The 26,641-nt window shown below is 38.0% G+C and overlaps 1 protein-coding gene across 2 annotated transcripts in view; it reads right to left on the bottom strand.

The window, feature by feature from the left end:
- The window catches only part of cdh8 (cadherin 8), a 101,935-nt gene that overhangs the window by 13,405 nt on the left and 61,889 nt on the right, over positions 1-26,641 (bottom strand). For both annotated transcript variants that reach the window (XM_006779702.2, XM_006779703.2), the window contains exons 4-7: positions 21,411-21,530; positions 13,315-13,482; positions 12,859-13,046; positions 6,532-6,779 (exon numbers count right to left, since the gene is read on the bottom strand). In XM_006779702.2, coding sequence (XP_006779765.2) covers positions 6,532-6,779; positions 12,859-13,046; positions 13,315-13,482; positions 21,411-21,530 — 724 coding nt within the window. The remainder of the gene's footprint in view (positions 1-6,531; positions 6,780-12,858; positions 13,047-13,314; positions 13,483-21,410; positions 21,531-26,641) is intronic.

Here is a 26,641-nt window from a genome sequence, read left to right as displayed (position 1 = left end):
TCGGATTCAGGACCACATACGAAAGTGACCCAGATCGGATTTGAAAATATCGGATTTGTGCCATTCGCACTGTCAAACTATGATCGGATATGGGTCGCATAGGGTCAAAAAAATCGGATTTGATCTGCAGTGTGAACGTAGCCTTAGTCGTTATGGAAGAATTCTTATTCCTCTTATTTCAAAATGAAAGACATACATGATTGGTTTACTGTGGCCAAACTAGGCATGATAGTGATGCCTCCCACTTAACTGTTACCGCTAATTGTTTAATGTATTGTTATGCAAGCGTCCGATATATCATATAAGCATGCTACACAACATGTGCTGCGGATATGTCTACCTGTGGTTATCTGTTATAGGCTAAGCAGCCATGGAAAGGTTTCTATGTCCATTTGTGTTTTTTCACACCCCTGACTGGCTGGGGTTTTATCTCCATTACAGTGTGTTTGTGAGTGACTGAGCGCCTGTACAAGGTGGAAGACTATAAGGTGAAAAGATTGAGAATATTTATTTATTTATTTTGTCGGCAGCAAACAAAATGCCCCTGATAATCCTGCTTGCTATTAGGTCAGTTATTCCCCTGGGAGGATCACAGGAGTAAAATTAGTTTTCCCGACTCTTAAATGCTGACCATTTATGTTCGAACACAACATCTTTTTTAGTTTCATTTCCAAGCTCTTTTAAAGGAGATGGTGATTTGCTTGAGAGTTAGAAATAATATATAGTATAAATAACAAAATATTAAAAATATAGGAAAATATCCCTGTGAAGTAGAAGGTGTTATCTTTAGTGACATTACATTTCCATTTGTTTCAAAACCATCTCCTTTGCTTGACTACTTGTATTACCATACATAGTATGCCAGCTGTCAGCTGTGCCATAACATATTGAGCCGGCATAAACAAACATTCTTTAGAATTCCATTATGCTCCTGTAAATTACTTCAAAGTGAAAGTAAAAGTAAAAAAAACTAAACAAGAATGAACAAAAAGATGAAAATCAAACATGTTTAAAATCTTTTGCCAATGCTTGTCACTGTATCAATATTTCCGATATAAACTACACACAGTATATGAAATCCAACAGTTTGTGTCAGACAACCTTAGTGACTGCCAGATGTCACATTGCTTTTTATTTGTGATCAGTCAGGTAGAAAACGACAGAGCACAGGCTCCAGAGAAAAGCTGTACTAAGGAAGTATTTCATGGAGTGCACCTGAAATGTTATTGGTTGGATGCATTAAGTACAGCTAAGGGGTAGTTTGTCTCCTGAGTGCAGAGGACATGGCAGCCCACCAGAGCACTCGCCTCGAGTGGTTTTGACTCAAACTGGTTTGGTCTGGTCTGGCAGGGGGGGATTAAGACAGAAAGTGATTCTAATCAGAGGGGTCGAATCAGGAGCTTGTTCAGATGATGGCAGGAGAGCATCTAACTAAAGCTGCCATTACTGCTGCCACTCCACAGCTATAGATCCGACTTTACTAACGACAGCTTTCTTTTGTAGGAACCTGTTCTTTTAGAAAACCGAAGAAATTAAGAGACTAAGAAGAGAAAAACAAAGAGATAAGAACAAAGGAAAACACAGATTAATAAAGTGTGTATTTTAAACCAGTGTTTTAATCATATATTAACTGGCTGCCTCAAAGCTCTGGGAGACGGCTGTTACAGGTGGGGTCACAATAAGGTCCTTGCAGTAATCCCCAAATATACAGACTTCCACAGGGTCAAAGGTAATAAACATTAAGCCCTACCAATCGAAAATATTAAGTTTCAAAGGAAAGTAAACAAGACTGCAAAGGCAAGAACAACAGCCAAGTATTTTTTCTCTACGCTGCACCAAACTTTTGACTGAGGCGTTCGAGTCAGTGTTAGAAGAAAGCCTCTCTTTCCAGAAGTGTGGCAGTCAGGACATGGTTACTAAAGCTGGACTGCTGGACCTCACTGTACCATGGAAGGATGACCGCTCAGTTTCTCATGTTATAAAGAAAGCACCAAAATCTACTTGAATAGGCCATCGTCAATGGATGGCATGAAGCCTCATTTGTTATCAGAGTTGACTGCTGTGGATTCAGTTCAGTTCACTTCAGTTTTATTTATATTGCCCCAAATCACAGTGGCACAGTAACACGGTGATCAGCACTGTTGCCTCACAGCAAGAAGGTCCTGAATTCAGTTCCACCATCAGGCTGGGGTCTTTCTGTGTGGATTTTGTATGTTCTCCCTGTGTTTGTGTGGGTTCTCCCCAGGGACTATGGCTTCCTCCAACATTCTAAAGACATGCAGTTAGTGGGGATAGGTTAATTGGTAAGTCTAGATTGTCCATAGGTGTGAATATGAGTGTGGATGGTTGTCTGTCCCTATGTGTTAGACTGGCAATCTGTCCAGCCTCTTGCCGTAAGACAGCTGGGACAGTCTCCAGCACACCCACAAGCCTGATAAGTGGATATGAATGGATGGATAGCCCCAAATCAAAACAACTGTTGCCTCAAGCCGCTTTATATCGTAAGATAAACACCCTACAATAATACAGAGAAAACCCCAACAATAAGATGAGCCTCTATGACCAAGAACTTGGCAACAGTGGGAAGGAAAAACTCTGTTTTAACAGGAAAAAGCCTCTGGCAGAACCAGACTCAGGGAGGGGCGGCTATCTGTCGCGAGTGGTTGGGGTGAGAGGAAGAAGACAGGCCAAAAGACAGGACAGAACTAATGATTAACTGGCGTAATGAGTGAGAAAATGTGACTGAAGCAGAAACACTCCATGCATCATGGGAGGCCCCCAGCATTTTAAACCTATTGCAGCATTACTAAGGGAAGATTTGGAATCACCTGATCCAGACATAACTATATGCTTTGTCAAAAAGAAAAGTTTTAAACCTAATCTTGCAAGTAAAGAGTGTTTCCTTGTCAAGGCCATTTCTTTGAGAAGATGAGCTTAGACTTTGAAATAATCAGGGTGACTTTGGAATTTAGATTATCCTGAACTTTTTGAATTAAAAAAAAAAAAACAACTTACATTTTCACCAATAAGAATAGTGTGTTTGATTGCAGTCAACTTACAGTTGGGCTGAAGCCACATTTATGAATATTTACTTAGCATATATTTGTTTTGTATTTAGTGACTGTTTCTATTTAGTGTATATTTTGTATAACTTGTACAGCACTTTGGTCAACAGAGGTTGTTTAAAACGTGCTGTATAAATAAATTTTAACTTCTAGTTTCTACTTTCATGGAAACAATGGTTGCCATGTTCTGGTTGTACAACAATATTCAACACGTTCATTAAGATTTAGTTCATTCCATTTTCATTTTTAGTTCTTTTTTTATTGCTTTGACCACTCAGCTGCCCCAACTAAAAATGTGTGGGTGTATGTGTCACCAAACACAATGTGTGTTAAACCAATATATCACCCTGTTCATGAACATGATTTCTGCCTGAGGTATGACAGATTTTAATTGGCAATATTCTCACACTACTTGAAAACATCATTAAATTATCTATTTTATTATTTTGATTGAGAGGACCCCAGCAGAAGAAATTGGATACTGTGAAGAAATTGCATACTGCACATTTAATGTTTATCAATCATTCCAGTTTCAAAACATGGCTTCTGTGGATTGTAAATGTTCTACTTTGGTTCAGTTTTCTATCATTGTGAGTCACTGAGCTTTCATTTGGTTTTATTGATCAAAGTAAATCATTTGAGAAAGACACCTCTAACATTTTTATGATTTCTATGATATTCTTGAGACCAAATGAGGACTTAATGTTTGACTTGTTGTATGATAAGTCTTTGTTTAGATTTTCTGTACTGTAGAAAAGACTTGGGATCTCTTTTGAGGCATGAAGCTATAATCTTCTGTCAGCCAATAAATTTACAAGGACCAAAAACTCACTGAATTATTTTCTCAGAAAAATGCTCAGAGTCACAATACATGCTAACACCAAACTCCAGAGCTGGAAGTGAAATCCAGTGGTCTTTAGTAAGAGTGATGCAACATACTGAGACCCCATGACAATAATTTGCTCCATCTCACCCAGAGATGGGCAGTAACGCGTTACATGTAACGCGTTACTGTAATCCGATTACTTTTTTCAAGTAACGAGTAAAGTAAGGGATTACTATTGCAATGACGGTAATTAGATTACTGTTACTTTCCCGTAGGAACGCTGCGTTACTGCGTTACTAAAACCGTGATTTTTTTTTGCAAGAATGTCTCATGACAGTGACGTAAGCGAGTGCGACGTTCGTGAAAACAGCTGTGTGCAGATCAACAGTGGATCATATATCGAGTGCAGGAGAGAGTATGAGCGTGCAGCGTTTAAAGCGTGGAAGTACTGACCTTACTTTGAGTTTGATTCCATAAAAAGTGACAAAAACATTAGTGTCCGTTGTGCGTGGGAAGAAAACTTCTTTTTACAGCAAAAAACCCCCCTAAACTTCCAAGCAAGCACCGAGTAGCTACGACGTAATGGGAAACTCACAGAGAAACTCACAGAGAAACTCGCGGATTCTTCCACTGACCGCTGTGGCACACCTGCACCAGGGTAAACCTCCGCCTGCCCCACTCCTGCTTTACAGGTGAAAATAGAGCCAAAGGACCACTGAGTCTTTGACTTTATTTATTTTCTGCTGTGTTTTACTTGCATCTATTTGAAAGACTGAGTGTTAACACACAAAAAAATATTTTATGTGCTGGAATGTGCAGAAAATAGGTTTAAATATTAAACAAATTTCTTCCAGTCAGAGAATGTTGCATATAATTAAATTTTTGCTTGATGCATAAAGTCAAAAGATTAAAACTAATAAAACAAATTTTAAAAAGGGACTTTTCCATTTGATTACATTTTGTATGATGGATTATGTAGAAAAAGTAGAATTGGGCTGAAAGATCTATCACTTTATCACCTATTCAGGTTGTAAATCATTTTTTTTTAAAGTAACTAAGTAATTAATTACTTTTGAAAATAAGTAATCAGTAAAGTAGCGGGATTACTTTTTTGGGGAAGTAATCAGTAATTAGTTACTGATTACTTTTTTCAAGTAACTTGACCAAGACAGATCACCTTAAAGTGCTAGTTTAAAGCAAATTGTTCTGGCAAAATGCAACCTGGTGTTCGTTTGTATTTTGTTTCCCATGAAGAATGACACACAAAGGTTTTTTTTACTGCATTCTATGACTTGGTCACCATTTCTTCTGCTTTCTATTTTAGATTAAAATTAGCTTTATTAAAAAAAAAAATCTTGAAGCAATGCAACCGTTTCACTGCAAAATTATTAAATTAGTGATTAAGAGCTTGGAGATTTTTTCTGCAATAAGTTCAACTAATAAAGAATGAAAAATAAAATATAAATTGCAAATATAGAAATGATCTGGTGCAGTGATATGGCAGTCAATCACTCAATTTGCACTGTCTCATGTTCAAAATAGTTAAAATGTGCCAAGAATGTGTTGATATGTGGACAGTTCCATTGCAGCAAATGGCCAAAGAGATCATGTCAGCAGGGTTCTGCCATCTGCAGCCACACTCATTCGTTATTTAATTACTTTTTCTTTCAATAATGATCCACTGAAGAGAGCAAATAGCAAAAGTATGTGAACACAACTAGCTATTAAAGCTACACCCACTTCAGAGTAAAATGCAATTATGAGATTATTGTATTTAATTATGAAGTGGACTTTCACACACTTAGAATATAATTTCACTAATTTATAGACTACCTTGTCACTTTCCCCAACGCAGACTTTCACTAACAAACATAAGAGCACCGTGACGTAAAACTGAGTTTTAAGGCCAAGGATGTCATTATATATGAAATATCCTTCTCTATTTACCAGGGAAGCGACATGCATCTGTGGGGTTCAATTCCTCCCGGCAATCTCATCACTAAACATGAGGATGACACCAGAAAAGAAAAAAAAATAGAACGAACGGCCACTGCTCTATAACCTCAGCCAATCTACGAAACCCAGCCTGCTCTCTACCATGCAATTACACACAACCTGTTGAGTGTTGTCCCGGGAATGCGGTCAGCAAGTCACTGGAGAATTAATGAAATGCCAAGATGGAGGGAGAGAAATTGCCTGTATAACCTATCCTCAAGGTGCCCTTGTGGTATTTCCAAGACTAAGTCACACTAGAAGAGAGTACAGCAGGCCTGGTCATACAATGAAAGGTAAAGTTGTGCAGCCTTCAACTCATAATCTACTTTTCTTTCTGTACATTTGTGGAAATAAGAACAATCATTGAGTCCCTTCCTCACTGCAGAAGACACTAGCACATTCTCCAAAGGTCAAAGACATGAGGAGGTTTAATTGCATGGCTCACTGTCAACCATTTTATTAAAACAAGTCATTATAGCCTGAAAAGGTTCATTTTGTTAACCTTCTCTCCACTGTTTGAAGTCAACGTACTTTTTTTGTGTGTGTGCAGATTTTGCTGCCATTCTGCTGTGGTCAGCTAACAGCAAATAGTTTTGAGGCAAAGGTGGAAGTTCTGTCACAGGCTTAATGTTAACTGCATCTTACCTGATAGGGCTCCCAGTAGCATCCGGGTCCCTGGCAGTGACTGTGCCTATGATCTTGTTGATGGGCGCGTTCTCATCCACTTCTAATAAGTACATAGGTTTGGAGAAAACAGGAGGCTCATCTGAGTCTTCAACCACAATTTTCACTGTTGCTGTGTCCTTAAAGGGCCCATTACTCCTGGGTTCTGAGCGGATGTTGGTAGCTTCAACTTTGAGCGTGTAGTTTCTCTTGCTCTCATAGTCTAAAGGCTGTAAATGAAAAGATGAAACAGAAGTTTTATTTTAATTAACTAACCCTGCACCAAAATGTAATGTACAATCCAGGGGTAAAAAGTAGAGTGGAGTGCAAGTGTTTAAGGATTGTATATCCTTGGCATTGATAACTTTAAAACTGATTGTCATTCAACGCAAAACTGAACACCCTTGACATATGATCAAGACACGTGGTGTTATATTATGTCTTCAGATAATGTTTGAAGCTTTTGAAAAAAAAATTTAATTGCAGCTGGTGTTTGAAAGGTATGAATGTTCACTATGCAGTAAGGAAAGACAATGGTGGGTTTTATTACGTGACATGTAAGAGCCTGTGTTTTTGGAGCTGGAGTATAGGGAACCTACATTTACCCTTTTAATCTAATTAACTATATACAATCCAATTAATATTACCTCGAACTCTGCCAGGTTATAAAAACATAAAAAGAGTCTAAAAGTGTTTACTACAACTTTTTATGTTTGATAATTAGGTAAATTTCTCTAATGGGGCAACCGTGGCTCAAGGAGTTGGCAGTTCGTCATGTAACCGGAAGGTTGCCGGTTCGAGCCCCGGCTCGGACAGTCTCGGTCGTTGTGTCCTTGGGTAAGACCATTGGTAAGACACTTCACCTGGTGATGGCCAGAGGAGCCGATGGCGCGATATGGCAGCCTCGCCTTTGTCAGTCTGTCCCAGGGCAGCTGTGGCTACAACATTATTATTAATGTTCTTAAATGTAAAATTTTAAATAATTAAATAATTTTATAATAATACATTATTTTAACAAATATGTTAAAATTAATAATATTATTATTATTAATAATATTATTATTATTAATAATAATCTATTTGGTGTAAGGTACCAATCAATCAATCAATCAAAAAAATCTAATAATGTTATCATTAAATTATTAAAATGTAAATAAAATGGCTCGCACATATCTCATCAACCAAACACAATATAAAAAAAACTATTTATCTAGCATTAAAGTGGCGAGAACCAAAGTAATATTTGTTTTTTACGTGTCCCCAAACCCCTGGCAACATCCGTGCCGAGACCAGCAAATCACACTCAAAGTCTCAGGGTGTAAAAACTTACCGCACTCTAAAAGACACTTGCTTTAACCTGCTCTAAGCATATTTATATTGCACACAGACATTATTTTTGAAGAGATGGCTATTGTGACTGCCTATGATAATGTCTAAGCTATTTGTATATTCTAGCAAGCCATTTTATTTGGCCAGAATTTACTTCAACATCACAACACATCAATTAGTCACTGTGCAATTTTCAGAGTTATATAACCTGAAAATATTTTTCAACCATTATCAACATGAAAGAACACAAATCTCATCGCTAAAGCTTTCAGTTAGAGTAGATTATTGGCACTTTCATACTGCTATCACAACCAGCTCACAGAACGTAAATGAGACAGGTGTTTATAGAGACTACCAATAAAAGGAGTAATTTTACAAAGGGAAATAAAAACACTTTGTACAGGAACATCTCATTGTGTGACTCGAATATCTATTTAATCTTTTTTTTTTCCCTCAATTGATGGCCCATCATTAATATTTCAAAGAAAGAGGATAGTAACAATTTTACTCTCTTGGCATCTCTGAGGGCACCCCAGACTGTCACAATTTCATTCTGAATCACCTCTGGTCGCTCTCATACTACTAGAATAATGGGATCAAGTCACTTCCACGCTCCATAACCAGGATTTATAGGGAAATCAAAACTGGGCCTTGCCGCTTGAGGGGACAAGAGCTGGCTTGGAGGAGAGAGAAGGACTTGGAAGAGAGAGATGAACAAAACGAGAAATGTATTCAGTTAGAGAAGGTAGGAGTGAGCAAGAGGAATTGCCCCTGAGCTCCTAGAGGGCCAGTGCTGAGAGATCAGGGGCCAGAATGGGCAGGTGGGTGGAGGGGTGTCTTGGGGCCCAGCTTTGAGACACCAGCAAGAGCCGGAGGGACGCTGGAAGTGACCTGAGGCTCTGACTTCCACACTTCTACATTTCTGTCATCAGGACACTAGTAGACCAAAGGCTCCGAGGCCTCTCCACGGTCGGAGGAGCTCTTTGGAACACTCATTATTAACCTCCTCTTCTTTTCCTCCTCACCCTCCTCCTCACTTGACACCCACCCTCTTCTGCCATCCCTTCTTTTTCTCTCTCACTGATCCTGCCTTCTGTGCTGAGAAAGTACAGAGTGTGGCTGGATCTTGAGCCAATGGATTACGCTTTAATTCAGAGGTAGTGGAGAGTAAGAGCTTGTATAATGTTTGGCTGGACACTTGAAACGATTCTATGGAAATGAAGAAATGGGGAAGACCTAAATTTTAATACTAATTATTTTTGGAATGGCATTTCATCTGTATATCATTATCATCTCAGCAAACATTTTGGCCCATTAAAGCTGTGGTTTCATTTTAACACAGATATATGTAACTAAATGATGTTTTAGCAAATGGCTACTCTATGCTTTAGCAGGTGTTTAGTTAATATAATTTTAGAATTTTGTTGAGGTTAAAAAAGTGATGTGAGTCTAACTTTGAGAAACCAATTCCATATTATAAAGATGGTGATTATTGCAGGCTTAAAAGTACATTTCTGAGCTGCTTCTTATTTATATAGCACCAGTGGCACTTAATATTACACGCTTATGATCCAACAAGCTTACAAAGAGATCCCAACAATCACACAACTCTCTATGAGCAAGGGTAGTGGGAAGGAAAAACTCCCTTTTAAAAAGACGAGACGTCCAGCAGAAACAGGCACAAGGACAGGCAGTTATCTGCCACATTATTGTAAACAATTGGGGGTGAGGGGAGAGAGGAGGTGGCAGAGAGAGACAGGACAAGAGGCAAATTTAGGAGAGAGAGTTTAGCAATTGCTAATGTTTAAAAAAAAAGAAAGAAAAAAATGAGTCAAAAGGAAACATCCAGTGCAATCTGGGACATGAGCATAATTAGCATAACTAAGGGAGAGTTCAGGGTTACCTGCTCAAGAACTAACTGTCAGCTTCATGAAAAAGGAACGTTTTCAGCCTAATCTTAATAATACAGAGGGTGTCTGCCTCCTGGAAGCTGGTTCCACTGTATAATGGCCTGACAGTTTATGTGTCTGCCTCTCATTCTACTTTAAATTTTGCTAGGAAACAAAAAATAAGGCTGCAGTCTGAGATTAAAGTGAACTTGGTATAAGTACAGCAATTTTCTTTCTTTACAATATAGTTACTCACTACTACTCACATGGGTTTGCTTTTCTCTTATTAACATATTTCAGTATAACTCCCATGTGATATTATGTAGAAAGAACTCATTACATTTGTTCCCAGTGTCCTAACAGCAAAGGGGAAGAGAGAGGCTTTGAGGCATATTTAATTATACCAAATCCACTTTAAGGAAAACATAGTTGTAAACAGCTTCTTTAATTACCCTTGCTACTAAGTCATTTTAATTATTTTTTGATACAAATTGCAAAATCAAATAAAGCATCTATTCAAACTTCTATTTTAAAACCATTTAATAGCATGAAAACAGAATACAAGTCATATTGTGACCAGTTCAAATTATTAATTCAATAAACGAACAGAGTGCTTTCACTGAATAGTCCAGGGAGAGCCACTTTGATTTTTATTAGCATGCATGGCGGTACTGTTATAGAGCTAGTGTTGAGAGATTCACGAGTGCAAAATCAAATGAGTAGAACTACGAGACATTACGCAGCAAACTTTGCATAGTCGAGCTATATTCTCCAATGTTCCCACCAAACAACATGGCTTAATTGAACATCTGCAAGTATTTAAAACAGATAAAGAAAAGGCACAAACGGCAAAAGAAGAATCGTTCCTGTTTTTTCAGTGTTAACGCCATCTTTGCTGTCGTGTCCCACCCCACCGTGTCATTCTTCTTTCTCACTCGAGCGTTAGCATCGAATCAGTATGTACACACAGGCCATTTAGAGACTTCAAAGTTCAGCACTGGCTGCAGGGGTGAAAGCTCAGCATCCCGCTAACATCTCTCGACAGGCCTGGGGGCTAGTAGATAAAAAGCTTAAAACTCAAACAGAAAAGAATCTCTCCCCTGGTTTGTGCCTCTCCAGCCTCAGATCAATATGATTTAACCTTGCCGCAAAGTATCTTTAATAATTCTAATTCTGCATTAGATGGGAGTTCATAGACGTGTTCCCTTGTTGACAGAGACTAGGCGTGTTTGGGAAAAAAACGTTATGTTAAAGGTTTAATCTGTCGCACTGGATGGTGGATAACTGGTGAAGGTACAGAATAGAAGAAGAAAAGTGAAACAACTGCTTTGTAAATTCCTTTCAACTTGAGACACTGTCATCTGGAGGGATGAGAAAACAGTAAGTGTGCAAATGTCTTGCTACTTTCCCAGTGCATTATCATCTATCTTGCTTCAGTTATGTAGGCAGCCAACTCAGGGCCACAGAGAGAAAACTGAGTAGACACGGGAAGACTGAGTGTCTCTGTGGGACATGGAAGTGGAGGTTGCCTAAAAGACTAACACATTTGACATTTGCTTTGTCAACAGTTAGAGATTTTATGACTTTGTGTCAAGTTTGTTCTGCAGCGCTGATGTTTTCTTTAGTGGCAATGAATTGTAGTCCCAGCAGATTGCCTTAGCTCTTATACATTCCACCCCCCACACAGTTCATTGTTCACACTTTGACAAAGTCACACCACATGTCCTTGGGGTAATGTCATTTTACATCACAACGCAAAAGCATTGTGCATTTGAATGATATGTAGTCCTCAGCAGACACTGAACCAACCATGACTTAAGACTTAAAAACCCCCTCCATCAATCATGTGTATGATTCAGTCTATGTAAATGTCTTCTACCGAGCTGAGCTTCCGTGGACTTTGAATATATAGAATACATACATATATAATAGATATATAAATAGCATGTGCTGTGGTATGTTTGATATTGTTGAAATCTCAGTTTGATTTTCTACAGATGTCCTTGTGATACAGGTGCATCCAGATTTCCCTGCAGGTTATTAAAATGCATTGTACTTTTCAAATTTGAATTTAGTATACTTCGGTATTAAGCACGGTATGGGAGGAGGTGCTCTAAGTGTTTACAGGCAAGTGATGACATCTAAACTTCTCAAGCTCTGAACCTGGAAGAAAAAATATTGATATTCCGTGGCTAAAAATGTACAATGATGTATAATAATGTATGAAAATTGCTGGGATTCTTGGATACTTGTTCTGCTAGCAGCACGGTCTTATATGCTGTACTGTTGGCCTGATGTACTGCCTCGAGGTGAAAGGTTACATTTTGTGACAGAAATAATATTCTTTGATTTTTCTCAAAACCATACATCGGAAAACATCTTGATGAACAATGAGTATTGTCTTTTCTTCTCTAAAATATTGCAACTGTACCTTTGAACAAGGCGATTAACAAGCAACTGTTTTACTAAAGTTACTTTCGCACTGCAGTTTTGTGTTCAGTCCATCTGCTCTTATGGTGATGATGCCAGAAAAGCTGAATTTGAGCAAACTTTGAATGTGGGCAGAACAAATTTACAATATGTACCAGTTTACCTTGAGCTAAGAAAAATACAACTGAATGGACTGTAATGCAAAATAAAAGCGTCTTCTCTCAACTCTTAGTCCAACGTATTCTCCAACTTAATGTCAATTCACACACAGTCTGCATTACTTCTGGCAAAAAGAATATTGTTAAAAATTACCTTTAAACTTATTCCTACTATTTATCTTCTTTCATAGATTTTTCTGAATAAAAGAAAAGTAGGTTTTAGAAATGTATTTAAAAAAAATGCTCCTTTAGCCTCCAAGCTACTCAGGGGGAAGGCTTCAATGTTTAATATTTGATGGCGTACTGTTGAGTACTGCCTTCTCTAAAAGCATATATATGAAAAAAAAATTGCTAGAAGAAGTACAGAAGAACGAGACCTACTGAGAAGGGGATTTAAACATCAATTTTTATACTGTATTGACTTATATGTATGGGAAGTAAAATAACTGCTTTACTTAAATTGATTATAGAAACAGAAAAGAAAGACATCGTCTAGGTCTTACTTTTCTGAGCTGTAGAATCCCTTCTTGTGTCGTTGCGTTCGTAATAATCTCAAACACGCCTTGGTCGTCTCCTTCGATGATGCTGTACGTCGACTTGGCATTCTCACCGATGTCGCGGTCATTTGCTTTCACCTTGCCACCCTCTTTCCCTAATGGTAGGTCTTCAGGGATCACAAACTCATACAAACCTGAGGATGAACAGACACAGCTTTTTGGTTTCTAGAAACGTTGATCAAATTAAGCACAATTACGGAAGCATATTACACTACTGCATCATCATTAGACATTTCACAGTTAGAGGAATTAGTTTCTGAGGAGCACGTTTGATGAAATTTACAAAATAACATTTATTTTTCCTAATTATTACCAATCAGAGAATTGCTCATTTAGAGCGGCAGTAATTTCTTTTCCCCTCTTTATTCAATTTGGGATGGGTAAGGTTATGAAGTTACTTACTTTTAGAGAACTTTGGTGGATTGTCATTGATGTCTTGTAGTGTGATGCTGACAGTAGTCGTTCCAGACAAACCACCCATGTGACCTCCCATGTCTTTAGCTTGGATGACCACCTGATAATCCTCTCTCATCTCACGATCCATCCCATGCAGAGCAATTCTTATGGTTGCTGGAGGTGGAAACAGTTCATAACACATTCACCCATTTATAAATATGACTGATATACTCTGCACATAATTGTAATGATGCTCATGTGAGTAAACGTAAGGAAGCGCAAGGAAAAAAAGGCATGCAGTCACCTTCATGCTCACATTATTCCCCAGTTTATAACATGCATTATTTTAGACCATGACCTTACTAAACATGAACACCATACCCAGCAGGGTTAAAGATTTCCCTGCAGGCTTAGTCTCAGAAAAATCACCGTCTGAGTGAATGTAGTGAGGTGCCCACGACTGAGCCAGTCGCAGCACTGAGAATCAGCTGTGTTTGTTTTTGAATGTGTTGTTCCACCGTCTGAAGTCATTTGTATTCTGATTGAGTGTGAATTATGCTGTCTGTCTTGTATAATCTTGAATATTGTATGCAGAATGGACCTTATTGACTCTGCCGCAGCACTGAATATAAAAAGGGCTCAGCACCGGCATATACGGATAATCCACTCAGGAAACAGAGGCCCGCAGGATCATCAAATGAATATAAAACCCCTCATAAAAGCCAGGCTTTGGCATGACACCCTGCCTTGGTCCTGAGCTGCCTCAGACAATGATAATATGCTTGGCTATGATGGGAAACATGGGAGGGGTTAGAATGTTGTCTGTGTCTGCATTTTATTCTACAGATAGATTTTTCCTCAGAGAAATTTCGGGGTCAGTTGTGCTTTTGGAGGTCACACACGACACAGACGTGAAGGACAAATGAAGGACAAGAGTTGGACACCTCTTCAGTAAGACTGTACTGAAAAAAAACAATGCCCTTGTTGTTCGAGTAATTTATTAAAGGACGTCTTTGTCAACTATGTTATTATTATTTTCACAAGAAAAAAATACATTTAGTGACTGTGGGGTGGAAAGACCAATGTGACTTGGACCAGTTGATAACACTGGGGTAATTGATTACTACTGTGAGGGATTAGAAATATATTTTGCTGTTATTGTTAATAATCATCATCATTACCATTGCATTAATAATACAATCTGCAGTATTGATATTGTATTCAGATGTTTAAACATATTGGTACCCGATTAGCCTTTATTACAGGTGCAGTTATAACCACTCTAAACTGCTGAGTTGAATCTATAATCTTAAATGCTTTTGAATGCTTGTTATAATCTTAAATGTGTATGTGCTGGCCTTCTGTCTGGTGGAAAAGGTTACAAGGTTCAGCTGGTGAGGTCGAGCCACATACACTCACACAAACAGTAGACTTTATCTCATTTATAGGTGAGAGGTTAATCATGTTTGCTTGTAACTCTAAAATTGTCTCTGTAAAAGAGGAATAGTTTCTTGCAGGGTGTTCCAGACGGGAAGTGAAAGTCAGAATGTTGACAGGAAGCATCTGTCGTGGAGACGGAGACAATGTTATTTTAAACTGTATTAAGTCATTGTGGTTTTGAAACCTATGTATGAACTGTATCTGAGTGACGTTGAAGGGGCACAGTAAATTTAAGCCCTGAAAGGTATAAAACACCTGCTTATGCTCTGTAAGTCGGGGATCGGCGCTGTCTGCGTACAGCAGGCGATCTTCCCACGCGTGTCATTAAAATCATCGTTTGACTCCACCCGGCCGGACCAGTGTTGTTATTATGGAAGTTGATTACCTCCTCTACCCCTCCTCAATATTTGAACCTAACACTACTCCCATGTTCTAACCTTGAACGAGATTTTTCTGTCCACCAAATATGATGTCTTGATTTTTGCTCGTGTTTTATTAGCAGTAATTCTGCTTGGCTTTTTTTCCTGCTTCTACAAACAGCTGAAAGTATAAAACTTACATTTCAAATTAACTCATTTTCTAATTAAACAATTGTATAAAATTTAGTTATTTTGTGTTGAAGGGTTCAATGTACTTTATTTTTGTTTAACAAAGGTTATTTTCTGACCTGGATGCACAATGTCAGTCCTTAACCAATGGGATTGTTTTTCCCGCCTTGACTGTTCCTGTTTGGTTACGCTAGTAGGGCTGCTTAGCCCACACCCGCCATAGCTGCACCTGTAAGAGGAACGTGGTCGCTGATTTGGAGACCCGAAGCTGTTTTTATGAATACACAGTGCTTTGCACTGGTGAGTAACTGAGCTGTTATAGCCGCTGATCTGCTTGCTGAAATGTTGATGTCGTTCACTTGGGAAACAAATGCTAACGGTGAAGGTCCTGCGCAAGTAGCTAGCGGGTGCTATCTAAACTCACAATCCTGTTTGTTAACTATTATCTGAGAACTTATTAGCTATTGTAGCTTAAGAAAAACAGCATGCTTACCTGTTGCATTGAAATGTTTTGTTGTGTTATTTTTATTCACCACTGCTGTTAATTAACAATGAGGAGAGTATATTGATTCTGCTGCTAGGAGCAGTGTGGATCAGATCTATGGACCTGATTAATTTTAGTTTTATGATTGGTGATAACTACATTGCCACGTAACGCAAAACATTTTGAATTTGATAGTTGTACAACGCGTTAGATTTTGTTCATGCTTTTTTCCTTAAGCAGAAATGTTTATGGGTAATTGTTAGTTAAGTATGTACAATGTTCATTTGGAGTAACTCTGACCTCACTCTTAGGTCAGGTTTTTTGATTTGGAGATCAAGGAGCTGAGACTCTACAGAGAGCTTCGAATTACAGACCTTCTGGAAATCCATAGAAGAAGAAGGATCTTCCATTGCAATGGATGGCAAGCCACAGCCCATATGGAACTGAATCTTGCAGTCTGGTTGCCTGAATTGTGGTAGGACAAACTGTGCAAATCATATCATCGGATTGAGCACCAATAAACTGCCCAGATCACCTAACAGGCCTGAACTGGATCACACTGACAATTTAAAAGACCCGGGTCTAACTTTCTTTTCTTTATTTTTTGGGGGTCTCTGTGTGCGCATGTAACAGGGTCATAAATCACATTGTTATAATTACACAAAATGTGTTCTAAACCCCCAAACCGTTCCTTTTATACCTGACTTTTAGGACCTCCAAGCCTGTAGTTATGTTCATTATCAGTTAGAGCCCCTCCTCATTCTTTTCTTCTTCTTCTTTGGTGCAACCCTATAAATACAGTGTACCCCTTTTGCCTCTCCCCTTTTCTACAATTCCCCTGTGGGAGAGGTTGGTATAATTTCTTTCCCAACACTGTAAAACGCTCATATAATGCATATTTAGCCACCTGGATGTTTCTGATTGTGATTTTAGTTCAATTATTGCCATTATTGTTGTTAGTTGTAATACAGTGCACAAAAAATTTCCATTACAACTTAAGCATTGCTTCACCATTTATATGGTTGTGTTTTCATTGTGGCTGCCCGTCCTCTTGGCTCGTGACATTCCTGAAGTCTTCTGATTTGGCCATCATTTATTATTTTTGTTACACACTGGTTACAAACATGCTATCCATAAAATTATTGAGGAAGCATCTTGGGTAAAACCAAACTTCTACATGTTTGTACATTTAGTGAACCGCATGTAGTGTCACGTCAACAAAATAAGCTTGAAAACATTCGAGAATCCTTTTTTTCCCTTTTTTTTAAATCAGTGAAGTAGAATGATATGAATAGAGCTATAGATGATTACACCAAGGACACACTTGTGATATTATTTGAAAGAATAATTACAGAAAATCTATTTGAATTTTTTTAAAAAGAAGTAACACAATAACACAGCTCTTGTGTTACATGTATATACTCTCTCTTACATGGAACACCCTTCGATGGCCTCAAAGATGAAGTGTGTAAAACCAGCATTTCATCAGCATCACCAAGTCATTGCAGTTTTAATGAATAGGCAGATATTATATAGAGAAATAGGATTTTAAATTACTTCTCTCTAATTTTAGCTCTGAGCTCTGATGTGCAATAACAAGGTAGACCTACCACCCGGAATGCAAACAAACAAATCAATAAGGAAAAAGAGCTACACAAACAAGTTACTTTTCCTCCACACACGCACACACACACACACACACACACACACTCTTCCGTCATCCTGCTACAAGCAACACCGTCATCTCTGTTGATCATCGTTAATTATTCAAATTAATTCCTAATCACTGAAAAGGGAAGATAGACAAACACTCATTTCCATAGATATTTGTTTCAACTTTTTTTTTTTTCATCGACCATTAACCAAGTGATGAATTGGGGCATGATGTTTATTTATTTATTGAATGCTTTTCATTTCCAGTGTGGTGTTGTAAGTGTCAAATGCATCCTAATGGTTGTTTTCCCCTTACCTTTTATTTTTCATTAACATTCATTAAAACATCTGGCTCACTTGAATGAGCCATCTGCATGTGCACAGTGATCGCACAAAGCATGAATGTTAATCCTTAAACTGTCCATTCAGCCCCTTCTCGACAGCCACGGTCCAGCTGTAGAGGCTCCGAGATTACGACACCTATACCAGTGAGGACGAGCCCGGTTTTTATGTGTTGAAATTATGAATGTTCCTTCTAATTATGTACATAAATTTCGAGTCCTCCTTTCTTGAAGCTTGTTTATTGTGTGTTGTTTTCCAAATTGTGAGCCGTCAATTTCCATCTCATTTCTTATTAATGTAATTTCACCATTATTTAATCATATTGCTTACAGACACATGTTAAAAAGTCAGCTGAAAAAGCAATTAAAGATCCAATCTAGAATATGTTTTGAGATAACTTTATGCATCATGACGCTGCTGAGGAGTCTGCCTTGTGAAAGGAAGAAGTAATTATTAGCATTGCCATTATTTGGAATTCATAACCCAGTGATGTTATGGACCACAGCATCATAGGAGTGCTGCCCCATTTAGTACTTAGGACTTGAAGTCAGCTGAGCAAAACATGCAACTCACCGATGCAAAGCTCTCATATAAATCTCATTTGGGTTTCAATAATGAATTCCACGCAACTCGTGGGGAACTGTACAGCACTGTTCACTGTTCAAATGCGTTGACATTACTTATCCAAGTTAAACCTCATTGCTTGATTTATCCACTGGAAAAAGTTGGAATTGTATTTTTAGCCACATACATTCCCACTGTGGCCAAAGCACTTGCTGATAGCGGGTCATATGATTGTTGGGGTTTTCTCTGTTTTCTTTATAATATTGTAGGATCTGTACCTTACAATATTAAGCACCTTGAGGGAAATGTTGTTGTGATTTGGTGCTGTATAAATGAAATGAAATTTAATTGAATTGAAAATTCATGCAAATTCTATCCTTCCTTTTATAAAAGGTTATGAATGTATTAGGTCCATTTAGTATTGTTCAGTGCCATCCCGAGTGACTGAGTACAAAAGCCATGGTTAGTTAATTTATTATAAAGATCCCCCTTAATTAATACTGCAAATATACAATATTTTATTTTTATTTCATGAAAATATTTTTGCATACTTGGATAGTCTTTTTGTTAAATCAAAATGATATGTTATGCAATATATTATGAACCAGTGTGTGTGGACTGTATTTGTGTTTCATTCATTTTTATCAAGTTGCTCCATTACATTCATATCTATTGTTTCAATCAAATCTGTACACCCCATGGAACAGTTACAGTGCTCCCAGGAAAAAACTTGTTTGCCACTGCGTATGGTTTAAATATTGAAACATAAATGTACACGAATGAACAGCTGTAGAGGGGAATTGTAGCAAAAGGGAGTGAGCCAGGAAGCCGCATTTAACAGCAGCCCCATGCAGCAATAATCTACAAGCATAAAAAAAACAGATGGTCTGAGTTACCTGCAGAACTGATGTTTTTACACAACTTTTCAAACTATTACATTGTCAGGCCACAATTTACAGACATGTAATTTTGTCCCTTACAGCTTTGCTGAATAGAGTTGAAGTCGCATGATAATGCAGACATACAGCATTTGTTATAATAGTTAAGTGTCAGACTATATCCTCGTTTAGTCCTTACAGAAGGTGTTTGCACTTTATGCATAAATGCAATGCAACAGACTGCTATCACCTCAGGTGGGCAAGCAGGTGGGGAAGCTGTTGCATCTCCACCTGTTGGAATTAGTACAACCTGTAGCACCTGCTAGCAGTGTTAAAAGCAGGATATCACTCTCAGCTCTTCTGTTGGGATTCAAATACAAAATAAATACTAAGTATTGGCAGCACATAGACATGAGATACCAGAAAGTTGACTACATTAGAAATGAGCGGTTCCAAACTAAACTAAACTTCCATTAAAATATATTCAAGACACTATATAATGTGGATTGCACAACACTGGACATTATATTCCTCATTTCCAGTTAATATTTGTACAGCTGCTGTTATTGTGTGTGTATATATATATATTTATATTTCTCTTACATTCTTATATATGTCTATACTTTGTATTTTGTTGTACAGTTATCTTATTTTCAACTTTAATTTATATATATATTTTATCTTATTCTTTCCCAGTTAAATTTACCCTTCATTCTAATTTGTGTTGTACAGTTATCTCATTCTTAACTAAATTTTTTATATTTTATTTTATTCCTTCCTGGTTAAATTTACCCTTTTTTATTTTCATATTTATTTATTTCCTATCTTATTCATAGCCTTTTCTTTTTTCTTTAGGTCACGAGCAGTTGTCCAAGCATTTCACTGCATATCGTACTGTGTATGACTGTGTATGTGACAAATAAAATTTGAATTTGAATTTAGAGTGGATAAGTATACAGCCTAAATAACATAATAAAGGGGAGGTTCCTCACAGTAATTCATATCATGAACGGACCTTACTGCAAAAAACTCAACCACTGGTTTGCAGTGGGTTCAGTATCAACTCATAGTATGCATCAGTGTTTTATTATAGTGATTTTAAATGGGAAAACAATTAATTAATTAACAATTAAGCCTTGTGACTATAAAGGGCTTAAAAAATCCAGTCAAGTATTAATGCAATTTGTATTGCGGAACCCTAAAACCTCTAAAATATTATCAGCTATTTAGTGAGATAACTTTCAAAATGTTTCAGTTACTGTTTAAACTTTCAATCTTTTTGATAGCTGATCAGATACAGAGTTGGGTCCATAAAGCTTAAAGCTGTCTCTATAGTTCAGGTGTGTCCTTAAAATACTTAGATTTATGTATAAGCTTGACCTGGGTAAAGTTATTCCTGTCATTTGGACATACTTAACCAGAGACTTGTCCACATAGTGATAGACCACAACTTGACCTGAGATGACATTGTAAGCTCATTTATCTAACTCAAAGCAGGTAATGAAAAAGGACAGTGTTTAAATACTAAAAGGTTCTGGCTTGATGTGCATGGCCTTGTCTAGAAGAAAAAGACTTATGAAATAATCCTTAGATGGAATCACCATCTCTCTGTAAAACCTATTTCTTTCCTTTTTGTCCCGTTATGAACGCCGTGTTCATTCATTGCATTTTGTAATACATTATGCTCTCCATTGGTTAGAAGCAGACAAAGGACTTGCACATTGTATTAGCTCCCATTAAATTTAATGAAGCAACGTTTTGATCTCACAGAAATCTTCGTCAGGCTTTGTCAAGCAAACAATGAATAACAGCACAAAGGGCTTTGGCTGCCCCATAAAGGTGCCCTCCATTTTTTTCTCCTTATTTAAAATCACTCTGATTACACGAGACCTATAAACTATTGCATGTTTCCTTTTTTTTCCCTTTTGTTTTTTACTTAATATGCAATTAAATGGCATCCTGCACAGATGGCTCCTAAAAACAAAGGACCAAATTTGAAAATAAATTTCCTAGTTTGCATGTGCAAATATTTTAAATGCATGGATTTTTTAACCCATATGATTGTTAACTCACACAAGACTTGGAATCTGAGGTTTAATCAGCTTTTCCTTCATGAACGCAATGGAGTATTTGATCAAACTAATACTTTAGCTTAAGCCTAAAATTCAGCAATTATCAAGAAATTAGACTTACCTGAGTTGGGGTCAACAGAGAAATATGGTTGTCCCTCCAGTATGCTGTAGACTAGCTTAGCGCTGTTTCCGTACACCGGATCATCGGCATCTGTAGCTGTTACGGTGATAACTGAGGTACCTGTGGTGCAGAAAGACAAATGTATAAACATCCCTACAGGAAATGATCTCCATGTCTCTGTAAACTAAAATTCGAAGTGCTGAGTGAATCCAGATGAGACTCTAGTCCCATTTATCCCATCTTGTTCCACGTAAGACCCCAATCACACAGGCCTAGAGACCAGCCTAGTGAATGCAAGGTTGCTGACAGTTGCTGTAAAATCAATTGCTAAAGGCCCATTCGTGGAGGCCTGGAGAACAATCATAGTAACCACCTTTTGCAAGATATAAGTGTGTATTCTGCAACCATTAGCCTAGTTGAGCCTAGTTGAGGTTGCTTGTTGTCATAAAATTGGTCATTGTAGCTGGTTTCTGTAGTGGTCATTAACATGGAAGATTTACATGAAAAACACTGACTAGTCTGCAGACACTACTGGCCAAGTATTGAAAACTGCAATACAAACTGGAAATAACATTTGTTCTGTCTTACTACTGCGACCAATACATTTTAAAGTGTGAAATTCCTGTTTTGGAAGCAAACATTCTCTTGCCGGATTGGATGAGTGTGTGCAGACATGTCAGTGTATTCCATTCAAACTATGGGTAACCGCAGCAATCTGTTAGCAGGAAAAGCAATCACAAGGAAGTGTTGGTGCAGCACCCAATTTGTGGGCGATTTCACATGGCAACAACCAGGAACCTCCAGCTACTACTTGCCGAACAGAAACATTTTTCTGTTTTGACCAGAGGTTGCCAGTGGGCAGTGTTGGGAAGGTTACTTTTAAAATGTATTCCATTACAGAATACAGAATACATGCCCTGAAATGTATTTTGTAACGTATTCCGTTACGTTACTCAATGAGAGTAACGTATTCTGAATACTTCGGATTACTTAATATATTATCATGCTTTTTACAACTACATGAATGTACTATTGCTGTGTGATTTATTATTTTTACTGAAGGTTATTCGAATAGCAATACCAACTAGATTTTTAAATCTTAATATAAAATGAGTAACAGTAGGGTGGACATTAGGTAAGGCTGCACTTTTTGCAGCGATTTTGTATAGAAAACTATTTCGCGCGTATATAAAACAGGTCTGCGGCTCCGAACCATAGTAAAGGGACCTCTGGCTAATACGTCGGGTTCCTGTCGGGCTCATAGCTGAAAACTAGCTTTACTTTGTTCTGTGGGTCAACTTTGCCAGCGAGAGACAGAGAGAGGCGTTGAAAGGCTGCTCCAACGGAACTTATTGTTTCGGAGGAAAACACGAACACGGTGTACAGTCGAGTCTTAATAGCTTACTTACAACTGGGCTCGTCAGGCACTCTTCTTGGCTGCAGTGGTTATTATTATATTTACATGCTTCCAGCTCCCGTTTCTGCTCAGTGACAACTCATACTTTCCGACTTTTTCTCTCTCCCTTGTTCACAGACACATAACGGGTATGGCAGTCCATTCTCCCTGCAGCACGGACTACACTGCCCATGAGGCTACATTCTTTAGGGCTATGCCTGTAACACTCTGCTATTGCCTTCATATTAAATCATTTTTGTGAATAATTTTTTTTAAAATATTTCTTCATGTCATTATGCGGGCTGCAAGTAGAGGTGACATGGGCCGCAAGATTGAGACACAGACATTTGAGGCTTTTAATGCGTGTTTTGTTAAATAAAGAGGACATAGCCTTATGAAACAGGAAAATACCGCCATGTAATCCATTCATTTCAACAAAGTAACTGTATTCTAAATACCACCTTTTTAAACAGTAACTGTAACGGAATACAGTTACTCATATTTTGTTTTTTAAATACGTAACGGTGGTACATGCATTCCGTTACTCCCCAACACTGCCAGTGGGTTACTTATGTGACTTTGTGATGGAGACCTAAGTAGTTAAACGTTGCATTGATCATGTGTTGATGCATATCTTTAATTTATAGTTCAGGAGTGTCTACTGACTTGTGGTAAATATGGCATGAAAATGGATCTGAGGCTTTTATAATGAAAGTTGCAGTTAAGTGTGCAAAGATGTTATTTAATTGTTAATTAATTGTCCTTTCTGTGGCATCTAGTGTGTCAGTGACAGATATTTGTGTGTTAGATATTAATATAGCAGGTAAAGCAAATGCAGACATATATGGGCAAATTAGACTACTTTTTTCACAGCTTTTGATCTTTCAGAACAGCAGACAGCATAAGTATTACTCTGTTGATGGTTATTTGATATTTGGATGTAACCACAAAGAAAACACTTCTCCTTCTATTAGAGTAGCGTGTTTATTAAGTTTAGTTTGTCAAATAAAAGTAAGTGTAAGTGTTGGCTGGTGTATTTTTAAATTCTTATGGGATATCAAGCATTCTTTATCAATTACAGCAATTCAGAATTACCTTCACACCATCAGTATTCAAACATAAATAATCGTCTTTTTTACACCAGCTTTATGAGGTCTTTATAAGTAAAATGTATCCAAGGACTTTCATCAATATTCCAAGTCAGTCAACTGCTCAAATCAGGAAATACATTAGTGGCAATTCAATCCACCATTCGCCTGTCCATTAAAAGGTATCGGGACAAAACGAGCACTGAAAATATTAATATAAAGAGGCAATTCGCGTAATTAAAATCATCCATTTTAATCCAAAGTGACCTAGCTCCTCATGAGTCTCGGGGTGTGGGAGAACATTTGAGAAGAAAAAAGAGAAACGAAGCCGACGTGCTGACAGTGAGCAACATGCTGGCAGAAAGCTACAGATGGTATGGTAATTGTTTCTGTGAAAGATGTTTAGAGGTGTTCTGACAACAAAGTGAGATGTCCCCAGTCACAGACGGCGGAGGTCCTGCCACAGGCACCTAAATCTGTCCACTGCAACTGAAAATGCTTGTTGCGCAAAGACCTGTGACAAGTTGACTGCTCTGGCTCCAGAACTCTGATTCAGATGTTCGGCTATGGATTAAACAACGAAAAATAAATAAAAAAAAATAAAATAAATTTGCCAGATGTGATATGAGCAGTTGTTCCCATAGTTTACAAAGTGTAACCCGCAAATCAGACATCTGTATTCTGTTGGTGTATCATCTTCTGCTATTTCTACAAGCACCGAAACAATTTTCATCAAGCCTGCTCACCAGTGTGCACCACAGTAATGACTTACTACTTCTAACCAATAACGACTCAAACAATCTGAAAATACATGTTTAATATTCAGATCAAATAGCTTCAGTAGTGTTTACCGACTGCAAAAAAAAACGGGTTAAAACAATTACAAATAAGATGATTTTCGCATCCATGTGGTGCAGTTTTTGATCTTATCTCCCGTTTTATGCCGTCAGCTACACGTGTCACCTGCTGATTAATAGTCACAGCCGTGTCTGCGGTCTTGTAACAGCAAAACAAAGCAAAAGCCCCCTTTGCACTCTAACTGGTGTAGCAGTTTCACTGTTGCAACCCAATTATTTCACAGTGAGAGAACCTCAAGTGGTCCTCTGAGACTGAGGTGTTCCAGTAATTCATAGTCTTATGATGACCCGTGCTGTTGTGTTGCCAAGGCTTACCTTGTAAATTTCCTGAGCTTGTTACACCCCATGCCTTTTGCAGTGTTTAGATCATAGCAGATCAATGAGCTCTTTTTCTGTGTTTCTGCTCACTGCACTAGCACTGACAAAAAAAAAAAAAAACAGAAGAAGAAAAGAACTAAAACAAAAAAAACAACAACACCCAGCGCAACTTGAGCTTCAGCTGCTAATACACTTAAATAGATGCATTGCTTTTATCTGCTTAAACTGTCATTCACATGAACTGTTCTCAGTCCACATTAAATAGAAAATTTTCACATTTCAGTATCTATTAATGCTGCAAACTCTACAGAAACTGCATGTGCGCTGAAGAAGAATGAGTATGAGGGCCTCCATGTGACAGCCCTGCCAGAGCACCTGATGTAAAGTGGAAATTTCCAACAAACGTGCTACATAAGTGAATGAAGTATTACATAAATTGGTTGACAGAATTTAAGGAAACGTAATTATTTGAATTATATCTCACAGATGTGTGCATTAATCCAAATTGGAGCGCTCGCACTGTATTTTCAGGAAGCAAATTATATCCTGTGTGCCATAGGTGTTTGCCAATTGTCAAATGAATAAAATGAAAGACAGCAAGGAAATTGCACCTCCCTTTTGCAGAGATACAGAGCCTTATCTGCCTTAAAGTTAAATTACTACTACTGCAGAGGGAGGAGGCAGCCATCTACACATCCCTAATTATGAAAAGTACCTTCGTACTTCTAAAAGGTGTCTGACTATTGCAAACAGGCTTTAGAAATTCAGTTACACTATGGATTGAAGTAGGGAAGTAGGGGCAGGAAAAAAAATCTTCATAAAAACAGTGGAACCAGTGAGGCATGAAATAGCTCCCTCTTTCTTTCCCTCCCACAGGGGTAAAATGCTCCTCACTACCCCTGATAAAAAAAATGAGGGATTAGGAAAGCCAGTGTTTTGGTCCTGTTTCAAATCAGTGCAGATTAGCTCGTCCTTCCCCTTGATAATGCACAGAGAATTCAGGGACACTGCAGAAATGGATGCAGCTGTAGGCCAGGCAATGGGCACAGAAACTCAATTGTAGGAGGAATATTGTCTCTGGCTTTTATTTGAAGCCTGTAGCATTGTGGCGACTACAATAATAGCAACACAACACCTACAGTATAAATGTCCAGGGATGAAAAATATGAATGGTTGCTAAAAACAAAAAACATGCAGGAACGGATTAAGGATGTAAAAAGCCTACGATGGAATATGAAAACTATTCAGCAGAATGTCTTGCGCACATCTTTCTTCCTCAAATGTGTTGCGTATTCTTGGTCAGACCTGTTACATATATGGAAGAAACGTGTAATTGCGCTATTTGGTGTCTAAAGGGATTTGTCTCACCTGTTTCCCACTGCTTAGCACATGCAAAGACACAGAAAGAGTGCACAGAAGCTTCTCCCGGGAAAGCAAATCTCCCTCTATTGGTTTGGGCAGTGGCCCGCAGGGGAAAGCACATTAAGCCTGTATGAAAATACAGCCTGCGTTTACGGGTGTTTTCCCACATTAAGTGTAATCTCATTAATCATGTTCTGAAGTTCACAGGAT

The sequence above is a fragment of the Neolamprologus brichardi genome, chromosome 1, assembly GCF_056152115.1.
Source record: "Neolamprologus brichardi isolate AB-2024 chromosome 1, ASM5615211v1, whole genome shotgun sequence".
Lineage (NCBI taxonomy): Eukaryota > Metazoa > Chordata > Actinopteri > Cichliformes > Cichlidae > Neolamprologus > Neolamprologus brichardi.
The sequence above is the reverse complement of the archived record's forward strand: the minus strand, read 5'-3'. Positions and strand labels throughout refer to the sequence as shown.